General features: G+C 50.2%; 3 protein-coding genes across 3 annotated transcripts; all 3 read right to left on the bottom strand.

The window, feature by feature from the left end:
• Positions 1–353: 353 nt before the first annotated feature.
• N7537_007097 (uncharacterized protein) lies at positions 354–2,762 on the bottom strand (the record flags this gene model as incomplete). Its single annotated transcript, XM_056898154.1, has 1 exon — positions 354–2,762. The coding sequence occupies one exon, from the start codon at positions 2,760–2,762 to the stop codon at positions 354–356; it is 2,409 nt and encodes an 802-aa protein (XP_056753939.1).
• A 1,083-nt stretch (positions 2,763–3,845) lies between these two features.
• Positions 3,846–7,541, bottom strand: amdX (putative C2H2 transcription factor (AmdX)). Its single transcript, XM_056898153.1, has 3 exons — positions 7,390–7,541; positions 4,006–7,335; positions 3,846–3,944 (listed from the first exon to the last, which is right to left on the bottom strand). Exons 1-3 carry the CDS (start codon positions 7,481–7,483, stop codon positions 3,859–3,861), a joined length of 3,510 nt encoding a protein of 1,169 aa, XP_056753938.1. The 5' UTR covers positions 7,484–7,541; the 3' UTR covers positions 3,846–3,858.
• Positions 7,542–8,038: 497 nt separating this feature from the next.
• N7537_007095 (uncharacterized protein) lies at positions 8,039–8,712 on the bottom strand (the record flags this gene model as incomplete). The annotated part of the gene is given in 4 exon segments (XM_056898152.1): positions 8,039–8,314; positions 8,333–8,396; positions 8,455–8,582; positions 8,674–8,712. 4 exon segments carry the CDS (start codon positions 8,710–8,712, stop codon positions 8,039–8,041), a joined length of 507 nt encoding a protein of 168 aa, XP_056753937.1.
• Between the last annotated feature and the right edge of the window lie 2,909 nt (positions 8,713–11,621).

Below are 11,621 nucleotides of genomic sequence, written 5' to 3'. Positions count from 1 at the left end.
GCGGTTCGGAGCTCTCCCCGCTGGCGCTCGGGCCACTTGGTTCCTGACGTCGATCTACGGCTGCCAGGACAATGTTGTCTTCTACTTTGCGCTTCAAATAATTGTTCGTTTCTGGTGTGATTTTTGGCCTTTTTTTCCCGGATCTACATATGTAACTAACCATGAAACCACCATGACAGATATGTATTGCTAAAATAAAATGTACCCATATATGTTAGGACTATGAGAACCTGCAATAACTTCGCTACCAAGCTGAAGCTTTCATCACGCTACGTTACGCATGATGGTAAGATGCAAAGATTGAAAGAACAAGAAGTGAAAATGGTAGTCATAACGGCGTCAAGGAACTATCGTTATTGAGATAGATCCATGTTCAAAGGGGAAGGTTGCGCGTCAGAGGTAGGAATCGCTTTGAGATTCTGGCTCGACCGACCGCCATCCTTCATGAAATCAAAACTTTGTTGCAGCCAACTACCAGCATCTGCGATTGCCTGGCTAAGGTTGAAACTCTCCATTCCCTGGTGGACACCTTGTCCATCCTGGCCTGTTGTTGGCATTGATTCGCTTAGAGTGAGGGGCAACGATGCGACCTCTCTTGTAGATTGGTAAGTTGGTTGGTGATCCAACTGTTCGGCCACTGGCTGTGGACTTTCTTCATCATCCCCTGATTGGGATTCCGCAGTATGATATTCGTTGTCGAGAGATGTTGATTGACTCCTAGTAGAAGGAGAGGGACTTTCGATATTGGCCGTCCTTTTTCTCTTGGAGTTTCTTGCTGTAGGTGAACCTGAGTCTGGCCAGGGTGCACGCTGCCTCTTCTCTGTGCTGAAAGCATAGGGTGTAGCTGCATCGAGCATGAACTGCGTATTCATTGCTTGCGTCATATTTCTGTTCGTAGGTTTAGAACTCCGATCTTGACCAGCTTGTTCAGTGCTGAAATTGAAAGGTGTAGCTGCATCAAGCATGAATTGTGTGCTCATTGCTTGCATCCCATCCTTGTTCATGGATTCAGAACTCCGCTCTACATCACTTCGAATTGACTCTTCTAGACGGTAGAATGGAGTGACATTTGCTGAGTAAAGTGAAGCATTGGGTGAATGCACAGCTCGGTCCAGATCCGGCGTATGTTGATTGTAATATTCTGGACTGTCCAAGTCGTCTTGAAAAGACTTCTGGGCATGCAAAAGGGCAGCCTGGGTCGAAAGCTGGGTATCGGGGCTTGGTGGTGAGTCTTGTCCTGAATCCCCTTTTGGCAAAGCCGTCGAGTGTAATGACGTTACCCGGTCTGAAACCCCCAAAGGCGCTGGTACTTGTTGGGCAGAAGGGAGATCATCGTAGGTATTCTGCTCGGTTGGTCCAGAGATATCTGTGTTTTGGAATGTCGATGTATCTTCCTCGTTTGCAACAACTTCCGCTACGGCCTCTTCCTCGGCGACAGCTTCCCCTGGGACATCTTCCCCTGCTACCTGATCCGCCGCACCGTTGTTTTCTATGAAATCTTCCTCATCTGCGAACCTAGTTTCTTTCGACATGGTTTTGTGGCTTGCATCTTTCTTTATAGAGTCCTCGTTATGAACTGCTATTTCTTCGGGGGCCGAGGGTTCAGGTTTAGGCTCAGCAGGATCCAATGCTTGATCCCTAGCAGGACTAGGTCTAGCGGGTGCGGGCTCGACTGTAGACTTTTCTTTTAGAGGGCTGTCCTCCTGCAAAAAAGTCTCTTCTTGTAGGATACTTTCATCTTGCATAGGAGAAGTGTTCTCCTGTTGACTCGAATGTTCACGGAGCCACCTCCGATATTCAAACCTCGGTAGTTGAGATGAAGAATTGACGATTCGGAGAGTCGCTTCCTGTGACAAATGAGATCGTTGATATTGTTGGAATGGTGGTAATTTGGGCACGGCAGGGACCTTGGGTGAATTAGAGGTAGCCGATTGAGTCGACCGTGGGGACAAATGCCCGTTCGAGTTTGCACGAGCACTCTGGGCTGTCTTCGCTGGGGCGATTTTGACAGGAGGACATTTTGTCGGCGATCCCGGCGTCTGCGGGACCTGGACTTGAACAGAGCGAGGCATTGGTCGACGGGCTTTATCCGACTGACGAGAAACAGATATTGTTGGCGAGCTTGGCGGTTCGAAATTGGTGAAGTTCATGAGCTTCCGATCCTTCTTTAGCCAGTCCGCCGTCCTAGGAGGCACTATTGATTGATCTTCCACTGTCAACGATGGCGGTTTCTTCGATTTAGTGGGAGACCGTCGCAGTGCTCCATTTTGTCCACCATGCCCTGCGCGCGGGATGGGTTCCTTGGATTGTCTCCGCGGCGATTTTGAGGGCGAAGAACAGTCTCCAGCTTGCACCGAGGCCCTAGGGGAGTTGCAAGATCTCGCAGGGATCTCCGGGCGACGACTGCTAACCGATAGACCCTCCCGGTATTTCGGAGCCCGCAAATCAGTCTCCTGGACCACCGGCTCGGGGACATTTGTCTGGCGAACCCTCACTGGTGCTCCGGTCCGGTGTGTCCTATCCTTTTTCCACGGGTTGGCCCATCCATCATTGAACGGGCCCCGCAGCGACGCAGAGAGAATCAACAATGGTTTGCCTTGCAGATAAGACTCCGCCAACTTCTCAATCCGCTGGCGCTTGGCAGCTCGGGAAGCGTCATTCAGCTCGTCATCCGAGGCAAAGAGGTCATCTGAATCTAGCTCGGAGGGCGAAGGCATGCATGTTTCGAGGGAGACCGGGGAGACGGGCCGCGGGTAGGGCATTGGGGTTGAGTTTCGAGCTGAGCTGAGCGGAGATTAATTGTTGAGTGGAGAAGCCGAGGCAGTCGGACACTGCGATGGAGGGATTTTGGGCGGATGCTTGGAGGTTGTATTCATTTCCGGTTCAGATGTAGGCCATATGCGATTGACACCAGGCAGATGTATCTGCCAGATATGAGTGCCTAACGCGAAAACCACTTAACGCGTTTGATGCCCCAGCAACCTCCAGACCCACGGCAGTGGGGAAATATTATGTCATCATCTATAACCATCCCCCCATCTGGGCAGAGCCCTAGGGACGATGTAGAGCGAGTGCTACGAACTTATATATTGAACATTGCCTACACATTTTAAGTACTTTTACATCTTTATCAGTGATCTATCTAGGAAAGTTCAAAACGGGGAGAATATATATAAAAAGACTACCAAAAAGACCACCCCAAAAACCGCTTAAATTGCCAAAAGCAATAAATTCTACTGCATACAAGTACGGCAGTTTCGATCACGACACCACGGGGCAGCTATAGTTGCTGTAATATGCATATATAGATGACGACCTAGCAACCTACATACTACTATAACAACAGTACTTTAAAGGGTAAATCATATTCACACGAAGTAAAACTATGGATAATCAAACACCACATAGGCAAAGAAAAAAAAAGAATGAGATCTCACCCTCGACTAAAATCAGCAAGTCGAGATGAAAGGAAACCAGACCAAGGAAACCAGACCAAGGCCACGATCCACTCCAATCATCACGCCACAGCAAGGACAGTAGTCGGGGGAATAGAAACAAAACAAGAACGCTAGCAAGCGGGAAAAGATGACATGACATGAGCAGGCAATTTGTCTATGGCACAGATAATCAAATCTCAGAACAGGGTATCAAAGGCGGTGCGCATGTTGCAAGAGGGCAGGAGGGAACGGGTGCGGGTTTGGTGCAGATACACATGCTTCGATGGGATGGGGTTGCCTTGGATTGTTTCTTCATGATACACGGGCGCGCGTAAATGGGAAGCAGGAGTTGGAGATATGGGGGAAATAGATATGGATCAAACATTGGACATTCAAACAAAGCAGTAAGGGGGCAGGGTCATTAAGGGGTCATCATCACGGAGTGCTCGGTACGCTCCTTCATCCGCATGGCTTGGGCTTCCAGAGAGCGGGCCATCAGTTTCGTCACTGTGGGTGGATGTTAGAGTTGTTCTGGTTTGTGGAGGTTTGGGGGATTGCTGAAACTAACCTGGCCAGACAGCAGCTCGTTCCAAGATACTGGCAGTTGCAATCAATATTTTACATCCGTATCCTCCTTCCACAAGACTGGGTAGCCGCTGCACGACACTGAGCGCCGAGATGGAATTGCCATTCTGGAACTGGCGCTGCATTTTCAACTCGATACTCCCCAGGATCTCCTTAATCTTATCAACCAGCTTGCAATCCTCGTCTTCTAGAAGCATGACTCCGGGTACTTCAGTCAAGTCGACATCGTCGCGGCCTAGGATACCCAGGTAGGGGCCCACCCGTTCTTGAACAGTGGTGATCCACTCCGCCAGCACTTGGGCACAATCGAAAGCACACAACGCGCACTGGATAGGCAATTCGCGCGATGAGAATTCAGCAAAGGTGTTACCAAGACGATCCGACATAGAGATGGAATCCGCTGCGTAGAACGCTGCTTTGCGCAGGTGCTTTTCACGCTTAGATTGACCGATCTTGTACATGTTGGCGAGAGTCTGCATGGGCTCGTCTTGTGTCGGTGTCTTGGAGATGGCTAGATCTGATACTCCCAGATCGGCGATGGAGTCTCGTCTTGTGTCAATGTGGCCCGTGAGAGACGGATCGACCACGTCGTTTACTGCAGCATCTGGGTGCTGGAATATCTCAGTGCCGCGTGCGAGCTCATCCGCCATGCCATTCCAATCGCGTTGCCAGAATGCCTCTTTGCATCGGCCTAGGTTGACGAATAAACGAACATAGGCCAAATCTAGAAGGGGGATGCTGTCTGCGGACAGAGGTCCAGCCCCGAACGGATTCGGTCGCTCTAGGCTGTGGACAGGGTTGCTAGCCCATGCCGCTTGCCATGCCCGTAGAGCGGGCTCGATGTGGGATTGCATAGCATCGGTCTCCTGGGCAGTCCATTGTCGGCCCATGTGCCTTTGGCGGGTTTCCCATATATAGTTGTGAAGCGAGTAGATGAGTACCAAACAGCCGAAGGTACTAGGGCGGTTTTCAGAATTGGACAGATCGTCGGAGTTGTAAAACAGGTTTGCCGATTGACTCTGCTCTCGTTGGCTGGCAGTCAGAAGAGACGTCAAAGCAGCAGAAAACGACAAAGTCTTCTTCGAGGCTGTTTGACCGCCCATTTGCTTCCACGCCTGGGGTGATTCGGCCGCCCAGAGATCCTCTTCACAAGGAAGGTCAAGGCGAATTTCCGAATTTGTGAGTGCAGGCGCATGGTTGTAGGCAGAGACGAGAAAGCTGGAAAGAATAAAGATAGCGTAGAGGGTACGTTTCCGCTCCTCTACAACCTTCCAATTCAGCCAATCTCGGCGCTCTTTCGGTTGACTAAATGACGAAGACATCCAGTTTTCCGACTCACCGGGAGAATCATTTCCGTTGTCACCAGCGGTGAGATGATCTTGCGGCAGGTTCTTGGAATCCAGGTGGTGTGTTAATTCGGCTGCGCGTGCGAGGCTGACCAAGGCAGCACAGTGTGTGCTAGCAATGTCTGCAGATGTCTTGTCACCGCAGGTGTGGCCGTAAATCACGTTCAAGAGCATTGCCTGTACCAGCCAAAGCGGAGTGTTGTGTACGGAGCTATCGCGGGAGGAATTTGAACAATTGAGAGCAGCAGACATGTCTGCCTTTCGTCGCTCTTCGAGATACAACTGGATCATCTTTTTCGCGGCGTCGAAGAGATCCTTGGAGGCGGCAGATTCGTATTCGTACAGCGCACCGATAGCCGCCATGGAGAGGATTAAACAACCTCCGCCTCCAGCGACGCCGGTCGAGCTTAAATTGAGGTGTCCGCTTGGCGTGCGTAGGTTGTTCGTGTATTGGGGAGCTTGGAAATTGAGGGTGGGGATATGGAGAAACGGGATGTGAGGGTGGAAGTAGGTAATGTAGGCCGAGATGTAGCGCTGCAAGTCCGAGGTGCTGGGCAATTGACCGGAGCTGTTGAAGCCAGTCGAGCGGGCGAACAACTCGCGACTGTTTAGAAGTCCACTTGCGGGCTGGGAATACTTGCGATGATTGAAGCCAGTGGGGGTCGACATGCTCGCTAGTAGAGCCTGTCGTGTGGAGTCTGTAAATGTATCCGTTGAGAGTGGTGAATGTTCATTTCGTAGGGCACTATTCGGGAAAGGAACGTTGAGAGGATTAGGAGATTCTCCGTTTGTTGCCAGAGAGGAAAACATACTCTGCGAATGTCCTCCCATGATGGGCTGGCCGACCGAAGTCATAGATGGAGGTGTGGCATACGTCTCAGAAAACGGATTCTGGGCCATTAAAGACTTGGGCGACACTGTCTCCGGGGGGATCCCCAGATCATTCAACGTCGTCGGGGAAAAATCGATCGCGAACTGGTTGGCCGGGTGGTGAGCTGGGAACGGGTTGTGCCAACCGTTGGAGATGGGAATGCGATTCGGGCCATCCAGCATGGCCTCGCTGATTCCGCTCTGGCTACCCGTGCTCATTGCCGATGGCGAGGACTCGTCAATAACCGAGTCGTTGCCATTTCCCATAACCACACCTGTGTCAAACCCGTTCATCCAGTCAAAGTGCATCTCTTCATCCATCATCGGATCCGCAGAGGGTGGAAGTCCATTGTGGTAGTGACCGAAAGGAGACGAGGGCGAATCGTTGAAGCCTTGCGGGGATCCTGCGAAGTGTAATTGCGCCGGGTTGATGGTGCTACCGTGGCCCATCAGCATGCCATCGATGCCCGTGTCAAAGCTCCCATACACGGGAGCGGTCCGAAGTCCTCCGGACATATCCATAGGAAGTCCGGAGGTTTCGATCTTCGAAAGGCCGTTCATCGAAGGGTGTCCAGAGCCAAATCCTCTATAATCGATGCTTGAGCCAACTGAAGAACTAAGGCTAGGGTGGTATGCGTGACCCGATTGAGTGGGCGCAGATGACGGGTTACCCGCACCAGGGATACCTGAGGCCGCCCCATCAACATGGCCTATTGTGTTGGCCCTCGGGCGCATCGAAGAAGCTGAACTATTGGCAATGGAGTTCTTGCGAACCCGGTTAGCACCGGGTGCGGCGCCGGTGCTTTCACGGCGACCGTTTCTCGGTCGAGAAGACGGCGTGGTGGTCATGTGTAGCTTCTGCTGGTGTCGCAGAAGCAGATCGCGCCGAGCGAAGCACCGGGCGCAGTCCGGACACTCGAATGGCTTTTCCTTTGTGTGTGAGCGCTCATGGCGCTTGAGGTGCTCCAATCGCGCGAACGAGCGACCGCAGGTAGTGCAGACGTGGGGCCGAGGCTTGTCTGTTTTAGGGGGCGGAATGTTGCCATTGGCACCCGTTTGACCGTTTAGATCGGTCTGCTTCTTTGAGTCCTTTGGAGCTACAGATTTATGGGTAAGAATTGCACACAGGAAATTGTCTCAGCCAAACTCACCAGGCATATTTCCCGGAATTTCGTGGATACTGGCGAGGTCCACCACTTTTGGGCTATGGTCCCGATCTTGTCCGACCATACCATCCAATAGCATTCTAGTCTTCAGCAACTCCTCACAGACCAGAGTGTTGACTTCTGGTCTCGGAGGTAGGAGGAAGTTTGCGACGTGCGGGAAATTGCTGAGGAAGAGAGGTTGTGTCAATCTTTATGATTGACTGAAGATCGCGTCTGCACGATATTTGAGCTTTCAAATTTGTACAATGTGCCGCATCAATGACTGTTCCATCCAAATGACATCAAGTCAGCATGTGTCTCATATGATGCGTAGAGGGTGCTATCACGACCCAAGGTACCGAGGCAGTCTATCAGGAACCTTGCCGTAAGATAGATGAACGGGACCCACCAATAAGAGAAACGAATTTACAGTCGGTCTATCGAAGGATTCGCTGTGTGTCTGGAAAGATCTGGAAAGACGGGTTGAATGGGTTTCGATTAAGCGCAGGATATGGGGACTTGAGACCGGTATTTGGGGGGGGGGGGGGGGGGGGGGATGGGAGCCTAGTGTTGACGTCTGTTGGAGGGTCGGAGACATCAGCGAACCGGACTAACATGGATGATGCTTAAACATAGCACGGTCAGATCACTCACATCAGACTAGCAGAGCTAGAGCAAGTGGCTTTGTATGCTTTACACTCGGGCATCCATTGAGAGAATTGATCTCGCAAGTTGGAGAGAGTTGGATAAGCCGGAGATAACCGATGGAGTACAGATAGGCAATTGTCGATAAGCAAGAGAAACCACAACCACACTGGGGAAGCGAAGTTGGTGAAAGGAAGAGGATGGTAGGAGAGGTGAAGTAGTTGGGAAGTTCGAAATTGCCTCCGAAGGTTGGAGTATTGAGTCGTTCTACAGCAGAGCGAGGTACCTGGGTCAGGGTACTTACATACACCGTTGGTAGTGGCAGTAGTGGCGGGTAGAGAGTGAACCGGGAAAGTAGGTGGAAAGTACTGTGGAGGTACCCATGATAAGAGGGTCCGAGGACAAAGATACACCGAAGGTACATACGAGGCAACTACCAACCAGGGCGATGTCCGGCCCAGACAACCAGACAGCAGACGAGCGACAGACAAGCTAGCAGACGGTACCGATACAGAGCGCAGATGGTGGATCCCAGACACACGGGCTGACCGTGTCTGCCAATGATGGCCCCACGATTAACTAGGGTGATACCGAATGCGGCGTAGACTGAATCTTATAGACACGCACGCTTTACTGGACGCCCACCAGTTCCTGGCTCTGGCTCTGGTTATCAACGAAACTCATTGGTCTCCACGCAGTTGCCCCTTTAGGATTAGCGGCGTAACGCCCGATTTCACTAGTATTGTGTCATTTTAGGTGGTATTTTATCCTTTGAAACATCCAAGGACTACTTGATACTATTGTGGAATGCAATTAAAGAATGTGCTTTTTTTTGTTTCAGAAAAGAATTCAGGGATTTAGGGTTACATTAATTGAATTGAATAAACTTATGATTGAACTGGGGGTGTATATTGAGATACTCTCCTCGTATGTAAAGAATACGCGGCTGCACTAACCAAATTGTTGCTCAGGTGGATATCAATTTAATAAATGATTTGCCAGGACTCCGTACTCCGTATTTCATATTCTCAAACCCTGGAAGTATCGGAGTGGGCCCGAGAGTTACTGAGAATAACAAGCCCATACACGTTTATAATCATGGTAATATACGATATAATGTGTACTATGTAAGACCTCGTGATGTTTTATTTTATTTTTTTCATTTTACACCTTTTCAAAGCCATTAATATAGGAAAGCCAAATTCCGGGGGCGGAGTGTCCGGGAATGATTAAGCGGAAAGATCCGCAAAAGAATAGGCCATGCGCCATTTTTGTGGGGGAGAGAGTCAAAAAAAAGGGTTTGTGTGGGGGATTTTCCCAACCTTAGAGCATAGGAAATAGAACATGCTGTTCTACAATTGGACGTGCCGGCAAGGGATATCCTCCGGTTCCTTATTGCACATGGTCTACGGAGTAAAGTGGCGAGGGCATGTAATTTGAGGGAGATATATGGAGATGACCTATTTTTTTCCCTTTTTTTCAGTTCTTGGCTCCCCCAGACTAGTTTGCTTTCCCCGGAATCTGCCCCTTGAGCGTTTTCTAGAATCCCCATCCCGTCGATGTATGGACCTCGGGACTCGCTGCACACGTTGCGCCACGCTGTTTTGAGTTTGGGTCGCACGGAACGAAGGATGGATACTTTAGCCCATTGGGCATGCAGCCGACCATCGGATCGGTGATCTGGGGTTTATGTCCAGGTGGTGATCCAGTATTTCGGTGCTGATACAGCCTTCGGATTCCTCCGATACTATGTTGACTTGAATGCAGACAAAGAGGAAACTGGCCACACAGCAATAAACGCCCCTTTTTCCACTTTCCCGATGTCTCTCTTTTTTTTTCCTGGACCTCGCGATGTCTGGAGTATTGGTAAACTCGCAAGTCGGTCGCACGGACATCTCCTTTGCAGAATCCCCCGGACTTGACAATGCACTAGTCAAACTAGCACATTAGAGCGAGTCTCAGGAAGCTGCAGGTGACCCGGGATGAGTCAAGGTGGTCGACCGACAAATGAAACAGCAGTGCCATAAGCCACCCTCCCCAGCTTTGACGCAGTGAGCTATCTCTAAGCTGTGTTGATGCTGGGGTTGATCCGGCTGTTGGGATAGCACTGGCCAATCCGCCAGATGGATGAGTAAATAAGCTGCAACTCAAGGGTTTGAGTTTCCCTTAAGAGCATTGGCATACCTCAGGCATCCGACCCATTTCTAATAATCTGTAGGTGTCCATACACGGTCAGATAAAACGACACTTTGGCCATATCAATATAATCGCCGTATTAAACCCCCATAAGCAACACATCCGACATTTCCGACAGCCACCGAGTATACCCACCGAGTATGTCCCCAAAGCCTGAAATGAACCAAGGCGATTTGGTTCTAGCAAAGACATGTCTCACTTGAAGACTTTGAAGCATCGTACAACACTCAACCCCGAACACAGTTCACCGGTGTTGAACACAGCAATACGATGTTACGCAATCCAAGGCTCGTTCATAAATACTATCTAACCTAAATAGACGAAACTCAAGCCTAGGAAACAGCCTTGCCCTGACACCCGCAAGCTCCGACCAATCTCCTGATGCAGGTCCAACACATTGAAGAATTCATGGCTTTGTCATGAGCTTGGGCACCAACAACTCAGGGGCAGACGCCACTGACCCCAATCATGCAATGATACTGTACACTTGAGCACTACACTAGACAGTACACTGTATACCAGCCAACAGGGACATCCCTGGATGAGCGCTGGCCATACATCGGGCGCCGAGTTCATCAAACGTTATTGCGTAACCGCGCTTCGCGGATGATCTCTGTACGATGTATGCGACGCATGTTAAGTATCAAGATAGGTGTATGCGTACACCTTTTCCACCCCGTCATGCTTTACGTAGTAATAACCAAGACAATAAATTACAGACGATGAAACACCGGCTCAGACAATATCTGGCTATCAAAATATCCCCATAAATTCTCCGAAGCGCCCACATCCTAGCCCTGCGTATCACGGGGGATGGTGGCCAGTGCTGTCATCAACGCGGGATGACGGAGTTTAGACCCCCCCCTGATCGGACTTTACGCCGTGCCTTTTTGTTTTTCTTTTGTTCTTACCGGGTATCACTAGTATCACTACCCGAGTGTCGTTTATTATCTGTGAAGAATACGAATACACTATATTGTACCAAGTTGTCGTCACTCGCTTAGACCTTAACAGTCCATGTATGCATCGTAGGTTCCCTTCCCGGTTAATCTCGATGTAATCAGATTAGCCCGAAGAAGAATACTGGTATACCATATTGATCAATTGCCTCCTACTTGACATCATTCAATCTCCTGCGGCTCTGAATTGGCTCACCTGCGTCACTATAGGTCCACAACGAAACCGTTAATACAGATGCAAACCGGACCGACTATATTTGTAACTTTTCATGTCCATCTTGATTGGTTCAAACCAAAAATACATAATAAAAAGGCACCGAACCAACTACTCTCCGTTGTCATTCCAGATCGACCTGCAAAAGGACGTGGGGTGACAGCACCACATCACGGATGATCAGCGCCGGTGGCATCGGGAGAGGGCCCCAAGGCCTGAATAAC

The sequence above is a fragment of the Penicillium hordei genome, assembly GCF_028827395.1.
Source record: "Penicillium hordei strain IBT 12815 chromosome Unknown utg000003l_segment0_segment0, whole genome shotgun sequence".
In the NCBI taxonomy this organism is placed as follows: Eukaryota; Fungi; Ascomycota; class Eurotiomycetes; order Eurotiales; family Aspergillaceae; genus Penicillium; species Penicillium hordei.
The sequence above is the reverse complement of the archived record's forward strand: the minus strand, read 5'-3'. Positions and strand labels throughout refer to the sequence as shown.